Source organism: Sander lucioperca, chromosome 8, assembly GCF_008315115.2.
Source record: "Sander lucioperca isolate FBNREF2018 chromosome 8, SLUC_FBN_1.2, whole genome shotgun sequence".
Taxonomy (NCBI): Eukaryota; Metazoa; Chordata; class Actinopteri; order Perciformes; family Percidae; genus Sander; species Sander lucioperca.
Genome location: NC_050180.1, coordinates 16,355,072 through 16,377,290, shown reverse-complemented (window position 1 = coordinate 16,377,290; position 22,219 = coordinate 16,355,072). Strand labels below are relative to the sequence as shown.

Here is a 22,219-nt window from a genome sequence, read left to right as displayed (position 1 = left end):
CAAATGATAGTATCGATTATTTTAGAGACAAATCAATGATGTGCCCATTATGTTGTCCCCCAAAAGCATGATAAAGGTTCATCAAGGTTTTTGTGTGTAGGCCTAAGAGTAGCAGTGGTGGAAAGTACATTGACTCAAGTAGGCTACTGCATTTAAGTAGAATTTGAGGTACTTTACTTGAGTATTTCTATTTTATGCTACTTGATAGTTCATCTCCACTACATTATGGAGGCTACAGGCCTACGCGTCTTTTACTCCACGACACTTATCTGACAGTAGGCTAGGCTATAAATTACTATAGTTACTTTGAAGATTGAGATTATTAATACAAAATATAATTAGCACATGAATTATAATGTAGTATAGAAGTAGGCTATACATTTGTCAAAATTAGCCCCACCTTTACCAGCTGCAACATTACAGTGATGCACACATGAATGCATCAATAATTATAATGAAATTATTATTCTGAAATATTCTGTATAATAGTAATTTACATTGGATACTTCAAGTACATATTGATTCTAATACTTTTGTACTTTTACTTAAGTAACAATTTGAATGCAGTAAAATTGTAACAGAATATATCTACACTGTTGTATTGCTACTTTAGTAAAATATCTAAGTATGTTGCACTTTAAAATTGACATGAATTTGGATATTTTAATACATGATATTTTATAAACCGGTTATAGGTTTGTATGTACAATTTTAATCTGCAAAGTAACCAGTAACTGCAGATGTCTGATAAATGTAGTTAAGTAAAAACTACAATATTTCCCTCTTAAATAAAGTTGCATATAATGGAAATACTAGTAAAGTACATGTACCTTTCAACTGTATCAAGTGTTGCGCTTTAGTAACTGTATTTAGTTAATCTTCACCACTGATACAGGACCACTATTGGCCTCCAAAGTACTAATACTAATTCTAATTACTTAGTATGCAGTATTACCAGGTCTTCTCACATCGAAATACTCAAAGTACAAGTACCTAGCACAATAACAGAGGAATCTTTGTATACATTTAAAGTTGGATACCTTAAGTGTAACATATGTTGGGACATTTCTATGAAAATAATAGTCTACCCACAAAAGAGGCCTAACTCCAGTAGTGATAAATTGTGTTGTGTATTACATACAGGAAACCTTTTTGTACTCATGTCTTTGTATTGTTGCCTTGTCTATTTGTATGTTGCTTGAATGTGTTTCTTTTTTATCTTTTACTCCTGACTGCATATCAAGTTTCCCATTTGGGATAATAAAGTGACTGAACTGAACTAATTCTTATTAGTCCTTACCTTTCCTATTCAGGTCTCGTGGCCCTGAAGGGTAAGTCTCCGTCCACTGCACGATTAAAAAAAACATCACTTATCAAAATCACGACAACACAGACTCAAACCCAGTGTTCACCTCTCATACCCGTTGAGGGTCCTTCTCCATTATCTTCAAGCCCTCCAGAATCTGGAGGACCTTCCTCCTCACCACGGTCTTGGAGCCCATGCTGAAGTGAGATCATATATTACATGGACAGCTGAAATGAGGTCTTGAGAACTCCAGGAGTGGCTGACATGGTTACAGTTGGTTTCTGGGAAATATAACCTCATACTGACAGGTGTTTCTATCTATTTATATCAATGAAGGTAGGCTAACAGATGATAGAAGATAACAGAAACACCTCTCCGTATTATGGAATACAGTTTAACAGAGCCACAGTCTCCAAAATGAGCATGAAGTTAAATCAACACCTCCTTTCAACAAAAACATAACCCTCATAAATGGAGGATATATATATTTCGATGAAGAAAAACAGGTCTAACAACAATGGAAAAGTGTATCGTTACATTCTACAAACTCCTTCATTAGTAGCCTGAAGTCACCAGGATACATTGTACACAGGATAAAACCATTTGTGTTACCATGGGTCAGGTCCTGTGCTGCAAATGTATTTCAAAATACTTGAATATTTTTTTTGTTTCTAAGCAAACATGTTTAATCACACTGCAAACTGATTAAAGGCTTTATGGTGATTCTGATAACAGACTGAAGAGCTCAACTTAAGGTGTGTTATATTATGGGGACAAATCCATCTTCATTTAGGGGTTTTGGAACATGTTTAGCTTTCAAAACAGTAAAACCAATATGTTATAACAGCCTTACAATACAATGCAGTGCAATTAGTGGATACATAGGACCGCTTGTCCTGCAGTAAAATCCGTTTTAGATTCATCAAAAGGACAAATCATCAAGAGGGGTTAATAATTTGAGAACCAGCACATAGAAGAGTGCTCTGTACAATTTGTCCTGCATTTGAAAAGTAATGAGCAGGTGAAAAGCACTTCTGTTGACCTAGAAAGTGTTTGAGTGCTACTGAAGAAACGAAAACAATAAAGCCACATAAGAGTGCATCTCACAAAATCTTAACCCTTGTGTTGTCTTCCCGTCAACCTTGAAAAAAACAATGTTTTTGACGCCTTTTTTTCACAGTTTGTTTTTGCTTTTTCCAACGTTTTAAATTGTAAAATTTTTACTTTAGGCTACCTCAGCAATTACTTAAGAACTTTTACAGAGCCACCATTGAAAGTATTATTACTGGGAATATAACAGCTTGGTATGGAAACAGCACTCAGCAAGACCGTAAAGCCTTAAAGAGAGTAGTGAGATCAGCTGAACGTACCACCAGTGCACTACCCAACCTAGAGGGAATATACATCAGGAGAGTAAAGTCCAGAGTAAAGAAAATCACCAGAGATCCCAGTCACCCCAACAACTTTCTTCTCTGCCCTACGCTCTGGGAAATGCTATCGCTGCCTGAGGGCCAACACAGAGAGAATACGGAAAAGTTTGTATCCCCAAGCTAACCGGATACTGAATGAGGACTGTAGCAGGAGCACAAGCATGTTGGAAACACCTCATGCACTTTAGACATTTCTTCTTCTTCTTCTCTTCTTTTTCTATTTATTTCCTTATTATTTACACATTGCACAGCCATATGGAGACAGTGGACAAAGCATTTCACTACATATACTCTGTATAATTGTATGTGACTAATACATTTGATTTGATTTGACCTTTAAGATTTCTTGTCCACACTGCTGAGTTCATTCTAAACTCAAATGTCAACAGATCCATCTCCATGACAACAGAGCAAACTCAATCTGCGGACGAAGACGACGTGACCCGGTTTTTAAACTCTGGAAAAAGCTGGGCCTTCAGTTGGGATTATTTTTGGTCAAGCAACTATTTCCAAGAATTTACTTCCATACTATATATATATATATATCTCAATAGCTTCAGCATCATGGAATCATTTTTTGTTTGCTTTGAAAATGCGATTAACAAGATAGTTAAGAACCTGACTCACTTTTGGGTGATCAATTTAGTCATTTTATTACATAAAAGGAACCATTAAGTAGGCAAGATGTTTTTGACGGTATGCTTTAATAAAATATTCATGGGTCCAGCAGCCATGTTCTTTTAGCTTGCCTACATTTGTTTGTCTCAACTGAACTAAAATTAAAAACAAATATTAAAACCAACAAACAAAATACAAACACATAATTAGTCGCTACATAAAACACAAGACATTGTGGTTCTTCAAGTGTGTTCAGTCAGTAGTAAGTACATCCTGAAGGAAAAACATTAAAAGTGCTCAAACATACAGTTCTTTAAGAGAAATTGCCTCGTGCAAGAATCCAAAGTACTGACAGATTTGTTCTGTGGCACGTACAAGTGATTTAAGAAAACTTGTTGCATTTGCCAGAAATCTAAATTAGAATACATTAATCTGAATGATCATCACCATCATCATGGTTTGCCAATGTACTTCAGAGGTTCGACTGCAGGTTTTACTGGCATATACTGACATGTCAGCCTAACGATTCAGCATCTGTTTGGCGACATCTGCCTCAAGGTTTTTAAGCAGGATGCTTTCCCTGTGAACATCCTCTGTTGTTGCAGCTGTATTTTGATTTTTTTTATTATTTCAGGTCTCTTACTACGACTTTGACTGCTAAACTTGTTATGTTTTTGACTGCTGATTTCTGACAGCAGGATATGAAGCTCGGCGGTGTGAAATTCTTTTTAATCTTTGGATTTTCTTTTTTTCAATGAAACTTGCCGGGAACCGGGACTCTTTTATAGCAATTTTAGGGGCATTGATTATCCAAATGATCAAATCTCACGAACGCTAACCTACTTGTAAACAGTTGGCATTCATCAGGTTGAAACGGATAATTTACGAGCAAAGTTTGTTTGGTGAAGTGGATGTGGAACACTCGTATAACAAGCTAACATGTAATAAAACTAGAGTGCATTTCCTGGTCTACCTGTATCTATTAGGCTACTTTTTACATTAAAAGTTCCCCCTTTCTTTCTCAGGTCACTTAAGTCAGTCAGCAGCTGGGCAATTGATAGTCTCTACACCGACAATTGTGCCGAAGCAACAACGAGAGGAGAGTATGTGAAAGGGCAGGAGTGCTTTCTCAAAAGGCACCAGTCTTCTGATGTAAACTTGAGCCCCTATAAAATCTTGATCCCTGATGTGCTGCCTAGAGTTCACTCCACTCCATGACACACACTCCCGAGTCCCTCGTTTTCAAGGCTTTCATCATTTTTAAAGTCCTGGTCCCTCTGGGTCTAAACGGTACTGTTCTCTATACTGACCCAAACTCAGCCATCCAGGCTACGTATTTCTCCAGGTCTGCAGAAGAGACAGACTTTGAGATCTTCTTGAGTGTCAGGGTGAAGTCCTCCATGGTCACAGGCATCTGCAGTTCGTCTTTGGACAGAGCTCGGATCTCCTCTGGGCTTAGGCCTTGGATTCGACGACGCATTGCCATCATGGACGCATCCCTGATGTACATGTAAAGACAGATGCAAAGAGGTAGACTGGGTAAACTCAGCCCGATCTGCCGGTGATTTGATTTCGCCCTGCAGCTCAGGCTGGAAACCTGTACATTTTTAAATCCTGCTTCCGTTACAAATCTGCGGGGACCAATCACAAACTGGCATATCCACCTGCCGCGCTATTGGCGGGTTTAACACGATGACGATAGAAGCGACGGCAAGCAGCTTTTTGTTTACATTCACCACCGAAGCGCAGCAACCCGTTGATGCCGCTGTCGCTGCTGTTTTAAAAGATTTCAAAGGCAAGTTTTCTCTGAAAACGGAACAGAAACTTGCCCTGGAACAATTCCTACAAAAGAAGGATGTGTTTGCCTTACTACCGACCGGCTTTGGTAAAAGCCTAATTTACCAGCTTGCCCCGCTGGTGGCCAAAAGAATGGAGCACAGTACGTCACCCGGATCGTTGGTCTGATTGGTTGAAGGACTATCCAATTGCGTACAGAGTCATTTGAACTATGCCCGTTGATCACGCCTCTGCAGTAGAAAATACAGAGCAGACTCCCCAGACTAATGGTCAATCTTAAAAGATTGAGCTTGGTCTGGTGATAGCCAGACTAGCAAAGAGGGGCATGGGCATTCAAAACACACTTATACATAACACTGATCCCTAAAACATAGTTGTTTAGTTAGAGTCGGGCTGAAATCCTGCAGGCTACAGGCTGTGTGTGGATCGATCACACACACACACACACACACACACACACACACACACACACACACACACACACACACACACACACACGGTCAATGAAACAATGCAAGCCCAAGATAAGCAGAGACAACTTGGGCAACATAAAATATCTGCCATTCCCAGCATAACTACAGTAGAAAGGACCAGACCAAGGACACGGTGGTGAGGAGAAGTGTTCAGCTAAAGCAACTGTTAGAAATAATGTTCAGCATATAAACATATTGCAATAATCTTTGCATACTATTAAATAATCACTGGTATTATCCGTCAATATTTAGGTGTGTGTCACATGGTAATGAGGATGCTACATATGTATCAATCACCATCATCTCACTGTTTTAAAGATCTGAATGTGTATCTGCGCTTGTGTCATTTTATGATTGTTTTAATAGCCATTTTTGTGAGTTTGCAAGTGCAATGATAAAATCAATAAACATACATACTAGGGGTGTTGAAATGAATCATTGATGCATCGCGATGCGGACGTGGACGATTCTGCATCGATGCAGTGACAGACCATAATCGATTATTGCCTACTGATGTTACTTGTTGCTTTTTTTTTGTTTTTGCCTTTTGTCTGTTGTCTCTTTTTTTAAGAGCAGATACAATAAAAAGGGGAGTTCATAATATATCTGACTGCATGAATTTGTTGATGAAAACCATGTGTCGCAATAAATGATAATATTGAGGAGGTGACGCATCATGATATCGATTTGGATTGAATCGTTGACAGGATAATCGTAATCGAATCAAATCGTGAGACCGGTGAATATTCACACCCCTAATACATACACAGTTAGAGCCGGTAAGTAATAGACAATAGGGCTAGTGATGCCTGCGAACTTCACATTGTTAGTGATTCAGGTTCAGGGCCATATGCAAATACTTAAAAGATTGCAATCTGTCTCCCTCTCTCACGCGCGCACAAAACACTGTCTATGGTTGCTCTTGTAATGTCAAAATGAGTGAAATGGCTGTACACACTGTCTGTGTAGCCTCTGTAGTCACACTTCATCTCTTTACATTGCATCTACAGTATATTATCGGCTGTAGTATTTCCATATCTGATTTACAAAATCCAACAGCAGTGTGTGCAAAATTGCAATTTCTGTGCCTTCAATGCTGCCATTTAATGTATCCCAACATGAACATCACAATAAAAGAATACAGAAACGTTTCCCTGAAACATATGCACTCATGATTGCTGATATATAACAACCATCGTTTGGAGGACAATCTGTAGCTGAGTAGTTTTTATTTACAAAAATCCAGTTAGAAAATAAAGCACTTTTATGTCCTTGTTGTTCCCAAGAGTTAAATTTATACGAGTCAGAGGGGCTGAGACACTTCTCTTCAGGTCTCTGCCTCTCCCTTGTCTGTCCTTAGCCTGTCTTTATGAGTGCTATTGTATTAGGAGGTGAAGGGAATGAAGGATGAACTGATTATCAATTTCTCGATTTTTGTCATTTCGCACGAGTGCTCACACTACCACACACACCTGCAGACGTTGGTGATGTCCGCTCCAGAGTAGCCTTCGATCTTCTCAGCAATGAAGTCCAGGTCCACATCATCAGCCAATTCCACCTCCCTCAGGTTGATCTTTAGAAGTTCTACACGACCAATCGCTACACACACAAAAAAAAACCAGCATTGATCAGATATTAGGACTGTTTTGTGCAGCCTCGGTTAGGCTAGTAGCGGCACCAGAGATTTTCTTTTGCTGGTGCTATGGGGTTGCTCGATGTTTCAGTTAGGGTGCTCTGAAACTTAGAGTTCCCTTTGACACCCATAGCCTACAGACACGGGCGCGCTGATACGCACCCACCTCCTCTGCGGTTTAGGCTAAGCGAGCGAGCGAGAGAGAGAGATTAATTTATGTTTTTTATGCACAAAAGTTGCCGATACAACAGCACCATAAAACTCTGTTTAGCCCACCGCACATATTTCAAATACCAGCCAAGAAATTTTAAATATTGCGCTCTTCTTCTTTAGAGTGCGGATCGAGACGCATTTTTCTGTCCGAGCCCATCCCGCATCCGACAGGCATTAAGATATTTATGTCCGAACCCTCATACTAATGACACATGTACGTTTGTTTGTGTGGAAAGCCCGCTTTTATTAAGCAACTGTAGGAAGGCTTTCGGAAATGTCAACAGATGAGCGCATCAGCGCACACGGGGCAACAAGCGCACGTTAATAAGCTGTTTAATTTCAAATGTTCAATGTGTTAACCTTTCCTTGCTTCGTTTCCGACCTTGGTCAGAAAACTAGGGGAGACTCGTTACCTCCAGGGCCGACGTTATAAAATGAATAACGTCGGGGTAAAAATCCCGTTTCTGGTGAGCAAATGAATGAACTTGGCTTTCAGTCTGGGGTTTATTTTGGACACCGTGCACACTGTGTACAAAACTTAAACTTATTCCACCAACTCTGCTCCGGTCGCATCTACATGTCTGCTTCCTCTTTCTCTATCTCTCTTCCTGCCCACTTTACATACATACACACACAAACACACACACACACACACACACACACACACACACACACACACACACACACACACACACACACACACACACACACACACACACACACACACACTCTATTCTTCTTCTGTGTAAATACCTTACTGCAGAAGTAATGTCAAAAGTTGATGTGTGCTGCGCCCATTGGCCGAATACGATCACCTATGTTGGCTTTATGTTTTTATTCTAAAAATAATCGGTTTGTTTTATTAATGTATTTATTCATTTTTCAAATATAAATTATTGTATTTACATAATAACAAAAATATGTTTTTAGAAACCACAGCAACTGCTCCTTCCAGGCAGGGTTGCGACCGCTGCCTTCAAGGCACCTTACCTTAACCTTAACTCTAACCCTAATAACCAGTGCCTTATCCTAGTGCAGCGCTGCCTGGAAGGCGCCGTTGGGGGCAAAAAACACAGATAAACCCCCAAACCCCTGGCTAGCGCCGCCTATAGGTTAGGCTACTACAGTGTGTGAAGAGTAGCCTGACAAGCCAGACCCACATCAAGATATTGGGTCTGGGAACACACCACTTGCAGGGCTCAATCCGGGGTGGCAGGATAAACGGTTGTCTTCGCTGCCAAAGCCAATTCGAAAGACCGCTGTTCGCCAGCAGCAGCAGCAGCAGCAGTAACAGCAGTAGCAGCAGCAGCCATCTTCTTTGTTTTCAAGAAGCAGGGAATTCACGCGGAACCGTCATTATGTTAAGCCCGCCTACCGACTCTATACACGATGTGATTGGCCTGACTAGAGTTTGGTTTTTCCAGCTCACAAGCCAATGGAGAGTTTCTAGACGACCCTGGCTGCAAATTACATTTGCTGCCGCTAGGGTGCTAAGGATCTTAAGGATCCTAACTAGGATCCTAACCCTCTAGAGTTCTAGGCTATGTGAAGAGGTCACCTGTGGGCAGGGATATGTAGATCCGCTTTTCTAGCCGTCGTCGTAACGCCTCGTCAATGTCCCAGGGGAAGTTGGTGGCGGCGAGGACCATCACCATCTTAGAGGGGTCATCACTATCCAGAGCCCCCCCGACACCTGGTCACAAAACACACACAAACAACACAATTGAATAAAACATACACATTGCCATATCATTCATGTGACATGTGATCTTGGAATCGATCTAGGATACCTTACTGAATTCTTTCATTTTAATGATGGGCATTCTGTAACAAAGTATCCCAAACAAGACTTTTGATATCAAATGCCATAAGAAAAGCAGGTCTGCACTGTACAATTTATGATTTTGATTGTATTTCTGTTAACATTAAATAAAAAATCCTTGAATGATGCACTCTATTCCACTCACCATCCATCTGAACCAGAAGTTCTGATTTGACCCTGCGGCTGGCTTCGTGTTCATCAGATGTTCCTCTTCTGCCACAGATGGAGTCAATCTCGTCTATGAAGATGGTTGTTGGTGCATAAAAGCGAGCCTAAGTAAAGATAGTTCAAGAGACTTTTTCTGTGCCAGATAACAAAAGGTTTTGATCTTTAGTTTGGTATTGTGAGGTTTTTGCTAAACAGACCAAATACACATGTAGATAATCGTACCATTTCGAACAGCAGACGAACAAGTTTTTCGGACTCGCCCCTGTATTTGGAGGTGAGGGTGGAGGAGGACACATTGAAGAAAGTAGTCCCACATTCTGTGGCCACAGCTTTGGCTAACATGGTCTTCCCTGTCCCGGGAGGGCCGACCATTAACACGCCCTAAAAAAAACGTTAAAAACTTAAGACACATAAACTCACGTACACAGACAGTACACTGACGCAAATCTCTTCAGTAAACATCAAGGACCATCACTGCCGCTCTGATGTCTGACATTTCTCTATCTGGTTTGAGTCTGTTACTATGGAGATTACATAAACCACAAAAGAACCAGTGACACAATCCATAACATTTTTATGCATTTGTAGTCCCTGCTGCCTTAGAATCCATACGGGCTAATGTGTGTTATATACAGTCCTTCCAGAAAAATTAGTTTTTTTGTGATTGTTGCGGGCAAAAATCCTTGATTATTGCGGCACATTTTCTTAAAAAATGCGATGGAATATGCAGGATATTTATGCAATTTTATGCGATGAAATTGCGGGACCTTGCAAAAACTGCAGTTTCATCATGGCTTCATCGCTGGGTTTGCAGCTTTTCGATGATGTTCACGTCGCGTAATTACGTCACTTCATAACGTCACTTCATAACGTTCCCATGGTAACAGGGGAAAATGACTGCTCTTGTGTGAAGTAAACGCAACATTTTTCAACTTTCTGCTAAGATATATGTGACTTTTTTGCAACGAAAATGCGGGGATTATGAAATCATGCAAGCCCTGCATATTTTGCGCGGAAATCGGCAATTTATGCGGCCAAAGTGCGGGTATTTGAAAAAATGCGGTCCCCCGCATAAATATGCGGACTTTGGCTGATTATGCATTGAATTATGCGATCGCATAATCGCGTTTTTCTGGAGGGACTGTATATAGAACACTGCTGCAGGCAGGATTGATCAGAATCTCAGCAGGAGCAGGTGGGAGTGGGATGGCTCATTCAGCAGTAAGCGTGGAGTGTTAGTTAGAAATCCTGCAGTAGAGGGTTGACAAAACAAAACTGCACAGACCTCTATACTGAATGCCAAACAAATACCAAATACCTTCAGCTTACCTGTGTGCCGATAAAACAATCATGAACTTCATCTCAAATTAGACTAACTTATTAATCAGTAATTTTACTGCACTTTCAGTTTTCTAAAAAAGAGCTCTAAATAAGTAAAGAGTTCAAATATGCATGCATGTATCAGACAAAAGGAAAGGCACTGTGCTGCTGTAAAAAAAAAAAAGTATTGACCTTCACATGGCGGGCCTGAGGGGGAAGGGGCCTCACATGATGAAGTTCAACAGAGGCTGATATGAAGAGTCATGTAGATACTGAGAGGCAGCATGACTGAGCGGGCCCGTTAATGAAAGATGTTAGTGATACATATGTAAGCATTCACATTAATGTTCTCTTCATATTTGAGCAAAGGAACAGCAGCTTGTTGTTCCAGGTTCATAGGTAACGTAGCTTAGTTTGAGTGCAGTGTGGGAGTTAAACCCTACAAGTTAGTTACACCGTAGAGTAAAGAATGGTCTTCATATGTACACCTCCCTGAGCAGGGGTCCGTTTCAGAAAGCAGGTTTAGTGAAAACTCTGAGTTTGTTAACCCTGAGATGAGGGGAACTCTGGGTTTTCTGTTTCAGAAACGGAGGTTAATCAAACCTGAGGGAGAGGGGTAACTCCAGCCCGTTTCAGAAAGAGAGGGAACTTAACCTCAGAGTCAGTTACTATGGTTTTTTGCAAATGTCAGTTTTCTTTACATTGGTGATGCGGAGCATATTAGTAAAGCCACTGTATGCAGAGCCGTCAGAAAAGTGTTCCTTGCTCGGAAACGTTTTTTTTTAAACGTTTTTGTAGTGTTCCCTGGACACAAACCAGTGAGAGCCATTAAAAAGAAATTAATGATTATAAATTATAATTCTGTTGCAACCTCAGAATGGGATTAGTAGTAGCTTCCTTTTTCGCCCGCAGGATTGCACCTAAATGAAATTATAGGTGTAATACCATTCCAGTTTTCAGAGCTTATGCATTGACTCGAGCTGCAATTTCCTCCCACACCAATTCTCGCTATTTTGCAGCAGCAGCCGTGTTGCTTTTTTAAACAAAATATATGTTCAAACCTGTTTCAAACTCGCTGTATGTGCGCATGAGTCTTTCCAGTTCCAGAGGGGTAAAGTAAGCCGACAGACTTGTGTGTGGTTGTTGCCATGGTGAATCGTAGTATCATGGCTCCATTCATGCTGCCTTTTTATTGTTGTGGTACACGCGCTTAACTCTGAGTCAACCTACTCTGAGTTGATTGAACCAACTCAAATCAGCTGTTCTGGAACCGAAAACTCAGGGCCAGATGTACGTACATTTGTGAATGTAGCGCTATCAGCGCCATGGCCCACCTGAGAACGCGCACGCTGTGATACTTCAGCTCATGTCGTATTTACTAAACCTGCAGTTCATCGGGTTATCAGCGCATTTCTCCATCCACTATACCGTAAATTGCGTGCATCTTTCTATCATGGATCAGCCACCAAGTCAGTCAAAACAGGGAAAACAAAGATTTAGCGATAACAAAGTTGATCTGCTTGTTCATGAGGTAACAGCTTGATGCGTGTTATTTCGGCATTGGTGGTGGGGAAATATATGTATTGACTAGTGCGCTGTAGCAAAGCGTTAAGTACTTGTGCTATGATATGGCTGAGTGCAGACTGCGATATTCCCACTGCTGATGCTATGACTGTTTGAAATGATCCTGATTTGTAATGTACCGAGGAGTTTAACAACTGCTGGAATGGAATGTGAACGCTGAGTTGGAGATTCAATGTCATCTTTGATTTCTTCCAAAATCTGTAACGCTTAATGATTTCGTGTTCACTCAACTGAAAAAGTGTGATCCTTGTGGCAAAAATCTTTTTAGCTCATCTCCTTGGCCTCTTCGTCTTGCTTGGATTACTGCTGCCATTTCACCAGGAGGCATATGCGAGGAAACCCGCTTGCGGCTGGTTTACACCTGCTTTTAAGAGGCAGAAAATTTTCACCGCAAAATAGAGGCGCGCTTTCACAGACGTTTTTTTGTACATACTGCAGAATACATAATTAGGCGCACTTTACGCTTCTCCTCCCATCTCTTTATGGGAAACTCCCACTTTCCCCTTCACCATCCCATGAATGCATATGTGTTAGAATAATTTCATTATCAAATAATAGACAGAGACCACTGAAGAAATATTAAAGTTCATTTTACTTGAGAACCCAACAAGGAGGCAGTCTCCGCACTACAGAAAAGTACAGACAATGACCTAATGAAAAGCTCTCTACAGCTGCTTTTTATAATACCAAGTGAAATGTAATAAATCACGATACAGAGTAGACGTCGTCAATTGTTATCTTGTCAGAGTCGATGACGTCTCCACTATCTGATCTGGGAGGGCATGTATGCCCTCAGGAACACACCGTGCTTAAACAAGGACAAAACAGTGGCTCCCAGATACCAGATGGTGACAGCACCAACAGTGTTTTGTCTTGTTATAATGCAAACAGTTTTAATAATAATCAGAGAAAAAATATGTATCATAATTTTCCCCTAACAATATGCATGACACGGAAAAGCGCAGTTTGCCATTTTCAGTCCCTACGACAGGCAGTCTGCGCTTTTACCTCAGTGCGGCCTGTTTGTACATACCTCGCCATGCTTTTACGCGCACGTTGCTAAACAAATACGCCTGAAGTGTAAGCGTTGGTATATCTGGCCCTCAGAGTTTCCCATCTCAGGGTAAATCAACTCATAGTTCAGGGTTAGACTCAGAGTTTGTTAAACCTCCTACTTGAAACGGGCCCCAGATCAGCAAATGATCGCTGAATAATTAATGAGGTAATGAACAAACACGCGTAGCCTCATGCAATATACTCTATTAGCTAGTTTACATGTGGTTACATACATTACTTTCCCTTTTTAATTAAACAATATCTTGTAGGTGTCTTACATTCTTTTTGTTTTGTGTTTTAAAAAGACTGTTCTTTGTATTTTTTTTTTACAGTGTTGCCATTAGTGTTGACTGTACACTTTAACTTTGTATTTAACTTTCTTTCAGCTGGTGCAACAGGCTGCAGGACTGTAAAGATGGTGTGTGTGTGTGTGTGTGTGTGTGTGTGTGTGTGTGTGTGTGTGTGCGTGCGTGCGTGCGTGCGTGCGTGCGTGCGTGCGTGCGTACCTTCCAGGGGCGACGAATGCCCTTAAAGAAGTCAGGCATCCACATGGGCAACACCACCGCTTCTCTCAGCAGCTTCTTAGCATCTTCCAGATCAGCAATGTCGTCCCTACAGTTCATCCAGAGAACTCAGTCAGCAGTGCTAACAAAAGAAACTTCCCGACAGCAAAACGTATAAAAGAGTAGGTATGTAAGAATCTGTGCATGCTACCATACCAGTGCACATTAGGGTTGCGGGACACGATATCTCTCTCCAGTGAGTCCACGAGGTCGCTGTCATATCCCGTGCCATCAAACTTCCTCTGCTCTACATCCCCTTCTCCACCCCCTTTCTTCCCCTGATGAAGAAAAAAAGAAGGAAAACAGATGAATAAATCCCAAAAAAAAAACAGGTGTTTTTCAAAGAGAGACTGACTCTTTTCTTAAGAACGTCACAGATCCATCTTTCAGTCCACTTAACTGCAGTGGTCTAACCTTATCGTCTTTGGCCTTTGTGCCTCGGGCGTCTCTCAAACCCGGCCGGTCTGGTTTAGGGTTGGCCTGACCGCGGCCTCCTGGCCCTGCCCCTCGATGCTGCAGACCAGGGGAGTCCTTCCTATGCTGCCTCGCAGCACTGTTGGGGCGCTTCACTGCAATTAGATTCCTACAGAGACACACAGGAATAAAACTATACACAAAATATGTCTCTTTGTACTTCAAAGTATTTCCTTATAGAGGCATTTTGTTTCAAGTTTAAGTTTTAATAATCAGTTCTGCCAGAAAGTGAAGAAGTTCCCTGGACCAGCGCCTAAGCAGGTGGCTGAAATAAAGAAACCAAAAATAGCCACACACTGCAGTCTTGTTCCCTAGTTCTTTTACTCCACGTGTAATTAATTGTTTTAGCTATCCGTGCATATTATTATATAGAATTAATGGATGCGCTTCCTGGAGATTGATTGAAATCATCCCCAGAGATTAGGCATTTATTTTAAAATTTATGAGTTTGGAGTACAGACAGGCTGGTAGATTTCAAAATATAACCCAATCTCTTCAAGAACGCACTATGTATTTCTTTACACTAATACCTCAGCCAATTTTTGTTTTTGCAAGCGCACATTAAAAACTTAACCTACTGTATATGTTTCAACTGATAGTAGTTGAAAAAAAGATCCATGAAGTTTTATTTTGTTGTGGACAGACCACACGCACGAGCACGCACGCGCACACGCACACGCACACGCACACGCACACGCACACGCACACACACACACACACACACACACACACACACACCTGTGTTCTGCAGGGGTAGGAGGGGGCCATACTGCTGGATCCTCAGGTCTCTCCTCAGATTGAGGGGCAAGAATGTCAACTGGCCTCTCTGACTTAAAGCTTTCGAGCGTTCCCATGATGCCTTTCACCTGCTCATACTCCTCAGTCAGTTCCTGCCTGACCTGGTCACAGACAGAAGAAAGACAGTATTGTATCAGCATTGCATCACAGAACATCCTACTGAAAAAAATACAGCAGTTGATATGGATGTCTGTAAAACAACACAGGGTTTAGAGTAAAGCTTTAATCCTCCAGAAGGGCTATATGGCTCACAGACAGGAGTCAATGGATAAACAATTCAAAAAGTCCAGCAGTTCATAAAAAAAAAAAAAAAAAAAAAAAACGATCAATAAAAAAAAAATAATCTTCATCAAAAACATCTAACGAAGCCAGGCACCAGAGCACCACCCTGTCACACCCACAGCTACTGACAGGTCAAATAAGATTTTGCTCAAAAGTCAATAGCTGATGGAATAAAATATGTTATATATGTTAGTGCTACCCATGGACTATCTGTGGTGCCAGAATGGTTTTCGAATACTTCGGCAATCAGAGCACAGGTATTGGTGTTTGAATAGCTGGTGTAAGAATGGCATGTCCAGGGATTTTGGGGAACTCACCTGTTGCCATTTGACTTTAATTGCAGGGTCTCTGAGGGACTGACAGTGCTTGTGGATCTGCTGAATGACGCCCTGGTAGTACACAATGGAGGAGTCATAGTTCCCCAGCAAAGCATACTCACGTCCCTTCTTGGCGTTGTCACATATCTCTGCCAAATTCATGCTGAATAACAGCTATATGGTGAGAGGGGAAACAAACAAGTTAGCTAAGTACTTCGACTGAGAATTGAATCAATGCTTTGGCTAATGACAACATTTTAAGTTAGGTCAAACCCACATTTTCATCAACGAGCTCGGTGTCCTCTAAATCCTAACGTTACTTTGACATAATGCTGCGGCTCTAAAGTCAGTTGCCTTTTAGCTAGATATAATAATACTGAGAGACACCCGGCAAAGCATGCCAGTTAAGCTAACGCTAGCTGCTGTCCCAGTCTGTGATTTTAAATGCATTTTGTTTTTAAATCGTAAACGGTTAAATCAAGCCACTATTCAAATGATCTTTTCTTGTCCACACCCTGTCATCTTGCCGACGTTAGCTTTTGCTAGCTTGCTGCTAGGCCACAGACAGAAAACAAAACGAATCGTGTGGCAATAAATAGCATAAACGCCACTTAATCCTCCTCTCAGTAACGTTATGTGTTGATCATGCATGTGGGCAAAAACAACCTAAATTTTATTCTTCAACTACATTTGGAACATGGAAATAATTATCATACCTGCATGAAAAGCACTTGTTTGTGTTGTATTTTTGAATCAGAGGTCCAGTGTTGAGGAAAGTGTTACCATGGCCGCAGAGAGACGCCGTGTGAAGAATACAGGCGGCTCGATTACTGTGCTGCATTCATGGACTTGTTGCAATTTGTTAAATATGGCAACCGTGTTAAGTTATCTTCGAACACCAAATAGAGCCGTTGGAGAGCTGGCATTACTCTAGCAAAATCTCGCTATCAATTTTGTTTTATTGTCGCAGTTGAAAATTCTCGTTTCGGAAATTGCATTTCAATGTATATTTCACAATAATATTAAAAGTTGGCGACACATACATTGAACTAGATAATTTGCTAGTTTACAGGATTTATTGAACACATCATCCGAGCTATAGCTATGTAAACGTTGGCCGCTAAGCGTCGCTAAAATCCAGTCAAATATAGCGAACTAGTATGAAGGATGAGGGAAACAATCTCATCACACGGGGTGCATTTACAGTTTTTCTCAATTGCTAAAACGCTAAAACCCATTGGCTGAACAAGGTTCTCAGTTGCCTGAACTCATTTAGCTAATTGTGCAGTCTGTTGTCAATATCTTAAACCATTTCACATGGTAAAACACAATTTGCAGATCTTACTTAGACTTTTCAGCAAAACTCTAAACACATTCTCATTCTCAAAACACATTCTGCACTCTAATTCACATGTCATCCATACTGGTAAACACAAGTGGCAACAATCAAATACAAATAGAGAACACATGTCATTGATTGAACACAACCACTCAAAATTGATTTCACTTGTTTCAAATGATGTGACACAACCAATATAAGCCAGTTCAGATAGCAAACAGGTTGTTGAAGGTGGGAAGGAGAAAGTCTGAAAATGGATAGAAGAAACAAGTGCGTATGCGAAGTGTCAGGGCTGGATACGGTACACAAGAGGCCGTTGCCTCAGGAGGGACAATATTGCTTGTGATGTCAACGGAGTACTCTGGCCTGACCCAGCCCAAAGACAAGAAGAAGCACATTGATCACATATTTACTCCTTTGATTTTTGTCCCTTTTGGTATTGTATACTGTAGTACAGTGCATTGTAGGCTGTATACTGTACAATAAACAAATTGTAAGGCCCTGAACATTGTGCTTTCCAACAGTACTGACTGCTCAATAGATCTTGACTGGTTGCATATCAACAAAATACAAGAATTACAGTATCACAGAGACAAAGGACAAGTTTGTGAGATGCAGGGTACAGTACTGTAAAACTAGGGGTACAAGGAGGAGGAAGAACAAAAACAATTGCAAAGAGCAAAGCAGAGTAGTAATTTCTGATCAATTTTGAGCTACTATGATAGAACATGTTTTCGTTCATCTAAAGACAATGACGGAAATATATGAAATTTGTTTTGAGATAAAAAATGTACTTCTCCCTGATAACTATATGTTTTGAACAATGTGTTTTCTATTTTTTGGTGTATTGTTTACTGACTGCTTGATAGTGTAAAAAAAAATTTGATCACTTTGTTTATGATTTGAGAGCAGTGTTTGATTTTGAACACAGGTAAAACTGTTTTGAGGCAAAAGTTTCATTTCGCAAGAGGAGTGAGAGGTTTTGTAAATAGGGCTTAAAGATGAGGTTTTGTGTTTAATGTTTTCAGAAAATGGAGCCATTTTCAAAAATTGTGTTTTAGCAATTGAGAAAAACTGTAATAGCCGTTTTGGAGCTTTCACTCATATCGCATGATCTTCATAAGCAGATGGAGTTAGCCTGGTTATAATGGAATTGCAGATATTCAAATATCCATGTTTTTCTTAACACTTCTTGGATGGATTAAGTTACTGTTTTTCACCAACCAACCAAAATATGTATTTATCCTTCATTGTGTGTGTGCATGTGTGTGTGTTTTATCATAGACAACACAACAGAAACTTTTAAAATCCAAATTTTACTGATAAAACCACTTTTATTCATTTGCAACTTAACATATTCACAAATATCTGGAAAGTATTTGCATTATTATACACATGCAAAAAAGTCAGTTGTGATTTTATCTCATACCATTAAATACATTACAGCATAACATTTTTCAAAGACAGCTGAGCATGTGTTCACTCATGCTTTTCAAGTGAACTATGTGGATTTGCATTTTGTCCCAAAAGACCGCTACATTTTGTCATTTGTGAACTCTCTCCAAAGAACTGTGTAGGTGAATGAGTGAACACAAAGCTGGTTATGTTCATATTTATATCTGAGAAATACACATTCAGCAACATCACCATTGCTGCATTTTATTTTTTAAGAACTGAAATATCACTTTAAAAAACATAACTTAAAGAAAATGATTGCACAGTTTTTTTTTCACAGTTTCAATTTACCTTATTGGTCCCTTTACTTACTTCTATTTTGTCCCTTTACTGTCTGCATTGAATACTGTAGATAAGTTGTGTACTATAGACGGCTGATTGCATATAATTTGTCTACGAATTAAAGTGCACTCTGCAATGCTCTGTTCTTTGACTCAAAGTGATTTTATGTGCAGTTTGAGCTACAAATGTCTGGCATACCTCCATTTCCATTCATGCATTTCATTGAAATGTTGATTTAATATTGTGAAAAACATATAGGATCATAGTGTCACAAGCTGTGCCTTGCATCAGGCAGGGAAAAGTGTAAAACCATAGTATGTTTCTTCATTTTTCTATCTCATGATCATAAGAGGCCTTTCTGAATTCAGTCTCAGCGTTAGCAAGAAATGCTGATTTCCTCAGCACCATTATTGATCCATACAGGATGGAGGTGATATCAGCATTGGCAAGTTGCTGCTTCCTGCTCTCTCTGGTTCCACAGATAACTGACATTACTCTCACTTGGCTGCTTCAGTCTCAGGGGTTTGTGGCTCTTCAGTCTATAAGCCAAAGTTAGAAAGATGGCATCAACATGTTCCTTCTCAGCAGGTTCTTTGGCTGAAGTCTCAAAGAGTGGGAAGTTGTAGCTGTCGGCAAGACACTGGGCAGCCGTGGTGGGGACCTCCCGGCGGTCCCTCAGGTCGCACTTGTTTCCCACCACCACACGGGGCACGAGGGGGCCCACACAGTGTCGGCTGCACTCTTCAATCCACTCAGGTATGCTTTCAAAGGAGGAGAGGCTGGTCACGTCATACACGAAGATGACGGCATGGACGCTGCGGTAGTAGTGCTCCACCATGCTCTTCCTGAAACGCTCCTGACCTGCCGTGTCCCAGATCTGCAACTGGCACAGCAGAAACAAATAATTTGATGTGACTAAATAATATTTAAAGGTTAGTGCAATTCTATATTTTTATTATTGTCAAGCAATCCCAAGAAAATGCTACAATGCGTTAGTCCGTCTCTCAATACTTTCTTTGTGACTTCCCTACCCTGTCTCTGGCACTCAACAATTAGTCAGAGATATATAGTTTCATTTTTTTAAAGGCTCAGTAATGTCCTAAGCTGGGCACTGTAGTTTTGAGCAAATATTACTAAAGCAGGAGTAAATGGTGCATTTGTTGAGTCTATTCTACATTACTAGGTGGCAATTGACTCAAAATAAGGTACTGTGTGTAGTAGTGAAGGAAAATGGCACCCAGTGCAACAATGTGGCTCAATGATGTGTTTTCATTAGTTTTTGGACAACACAGAGGAATATGCTATACACAGACAACACTTGTTAGTGGGACCAATTCATTGTTGGTTTTAGTCTTTTCATGGGATTTGTTGACAATGAGAGAATATAGAATATCACCTGTCACAAACTGGCTCAATGGGTGTGACAAGAGGGTGGCAATGCATGTTTTATTAGAAAAAATGGGGAGCCTCTGAAAGAGATTGGCCGTGTCACAGTTGGAAAAGCACAGTCACACAATCATCATGGCTTACTAGGACACGAATAGACAGAGCCCCTAGTTAATGTTATTAGGAACGCTTGTGCTTTTCCTGCCATGACAAGTGCTGTGAAAAAAATGCCAATTGGGAAAGTTACCTATTTAATATCTTAAATAGGTAACACTACGGTAATGACCCTTAACTCTGCCTGCAGGCTCCTGAAAAGGGGGGAAATCCTGCAGGTAGAGAGAAGACATTACACACCAGCCTTATACTTTATAGCATTATGAAATGCTGTAGTAAAATTAGGGAACATGTTGGAAAAAGGTTTATCTGACTGGCAGATTAAAAGGTTAAATCTAATTTGTAGGCGTTGCCAAAAAGTCCACAGAGATGTAGACTTGCTCCACTTTTGCTGTACATATTTTCGTCAAGTGTTATGACGTCATCTATAAGTGTTTATCTATTTTATTGGAAGATTGTAGGCCACCAGCTGTCCATTTTAAAGAGTTAGGCCTATGTTTTGTAGTGGTGCCATCCCCATGCACAGCCTTTGAATGTCTGATAACAGACTCCAGGTCAGGCTGTGTCCTGTATGAACCGTAGCTAGATCAGACAGATCCGTTAATCTTATCGGAAATGAAGGCGTGTGTGTCTGTGTGTGTGTGTGTGTGTGTGTGTGTGTGTGTGTGTATGAAGTGTAGGTGTGTGTTTGTGGGTCCTCTCACCTTGATAGCCTCCCCATCAAGCTCCAGCGTCCTCTCTCTGAAATCGACCCCGATCGTTGCCTCCGGGTTTTTCAGGAAAGTGCCCCCGCAGAATCTGTAAGTCAAACAGGTCTTTCCCACATTTGAATCTCCTATGACTATTATCTTGAAAATCCGAGCGTGTACAGTCTCATAATCGTGGTGCGAAGACAGCTCTAAGGAATCATTTTGACCGAAAACAGTGTCAAATTCGTCCCCAGGTTTGTTTTCTGTTGCCATCGCTCATCTTCTCGCGATCTGGATGTGAACGGCACTGAAACATCGCGAGATCGCGATGAATCAATAGATAAACGCTATCCCTCACTTGAGCCAAATCTCTAGGATATGGTGGTGGTCATTTTTCTATTTTATTGAGGAAGCTCTTCGTTTCCACACCTCTTTTCCAAAACAATGAAAAAGTAACAGGTTCTTAAAACAATATAGATATCCAACAAATGAATTGCCTTCTTATGTGTTTCCTTATCTGCAATTTTTTTTAAATTTAATTAATTTCAAATTTAATTGTAATATTTATTTATTTCATTTAATTGTTATTTTATTTATTTTAAAATAATGAATGAAGTTTTATTTTCTTGTCTGGCCATTTACATGACAAACTACATGCTGGAAATGGCAACTTTTGAAGACAATTTGGATCGTGTTATAAGGCAGGACTGCTTGGTTCTTTCAGGGAAGGATTGTAAAGATTTACAAAGAATATGTTCACAGCATTTACTACCTAACTAGGATCTAACTGAAATGAAGGGCAGGGATTTTTGCGGACGAAGTACAAACGGTGATACACTGGTAAGAGCAAATTACGTTTAGCCATGTATATAGTAATTTTAAATAGATCACGTTACTGTATTTATTCAACAGTTAACTTCATTTATTATTATATGTGGTGTTTTCATTAGCGTGGTGCAAATGTTCCACCAAGACAAGTTCCTTCCCGAGACTATTTTGCAGAGCCACCGTCGCTGCGTCCAGAGCTTAGCGCCGATGATTGCGATTGGTTTAACGAAATGCAAACAACCCAGAGTGGTTTTTTTCTCCTATCCTAGAAT

The 22,219-nt window shown here is 40.5% G+C and overlaps 2 protein-coding genes across 4 annotated transcripts; both read right to left on the bottom strand.

The window, feature by feature from the left end:
• Positions 1 to 3,277: 3,277 nt before the first annotated feature.
• katnal1 (katanin p60 subunit A-like 1) lies at positions 3,278 to 16,719 on the bottom strand. 2 transcript variants are annotated; one of them, XM_031291424.2, is made up of 11 exons: positions 16,571 to 16,719; positions 15,855 to 16,028; positions 15,196 to 15,356; positions 14,398 to 14,566; positions 14,140 to 14,261; positions 13,927 to 14,032; positions 9,683 to 9,841; positions 9,438 to 9,564; positions 9,029 to 9,163; positions 7,097 to 7,223; positions 3,278 to 4,853 (listed from the first exon to the last, which is right to left on the bottom strand). In XM_031291424.2, the coding sequence occupies exons 1-11, from the start codon at positions 16,574 to 16,576 to the stop codon at positions 4,655 to 4,657; spliced, it is 1,485 nt and encodes a 494-aa protein (XP_031147284.1). In that variant the 5' UTR covers positions 16,577 to 16,719; the 3' UTR covers positions 3,278 to 4,654. The 2 variants fall into 2 exon arrangements, with proteins under 2 accessions (XP_031147284.1, XP_031147353.1); XM_031291493.2 differs by lacking the exon at positions 3,278 to 4,853 and adding an exon at positions 6,321 to 7,000.
• Positions 16,720 to 18,504: 1,785 nt separating this feature from the next.
• Positions 18,505 to 21,434, bottom strand: zgc:101559 (uncharacterized protein LOC492776 homolog). 2 transcript variants are annotated; one of them, XM_031291702.2, is made up of 2 exons: positions 21,135 to 21,434; positions 18,505 to 19,807 (listed from the first exon to the last, which is right to left on the bottom strand). In XM_031291702.2, the coding sequence occupies exons 1-2, from the start codon at positions 21,390 to 21,392 to the stop codon at positions 19,367 to 19,369; spliced, it is 699 nt and encodes a 232-aa protein (XP_031147562.1). In that variant the 5' UTR covers positions 21,393 to 21,434; the 3' UTR covers positions 18,505 to 19,366. The 2 variants fall into 2 exon arrangements, with proteins under 2 accessions (XP_031147562.1, XP_031147470.1); XM_031291610.2 differs by having other exon boundaries at positions 18,505 to 19,813; positions 21,135 to 21,432.
• Between the last annotated feature and the right edge of the window lie 785 nt (positions 21,435 to 22,219).

Excerpts from the sequence above, each read along its gene's own strand:
- katnal1 (XM_031291424.2), bottom strand. Across the intron at positions 9,164-9,437 it reads ACTTCTGGTTCAGATGGATG|GTGTCGGGGGGGCTCTGGAT; the intron begins GTGAGTGGAATA and ends TTTTGTGACCAG. Across the intron at positions 7,224-9,028 it reads CTACATATCCCTGCCCACAG|CGATTGGTCGTGTAGAACTT; the intron begins GTGACCTCTTCA and ends TTGTGTGTGTAG.
- zgc:101559 (XM_031291610.2), bottom strand. The coding sequence starts at position 21,392 with ATGGCAACAGAAAACAAACCTGGGGACGAATTTGACACTGTTTTCGGT. Across the intron at positions 19,814-21,134 it reads TTGATGGGGAGGCTATCAAG|TTGCAGATCTGGGACACGGC; the intron begins GTGAGAGGACCC and ends CTGCTGTGCCAG.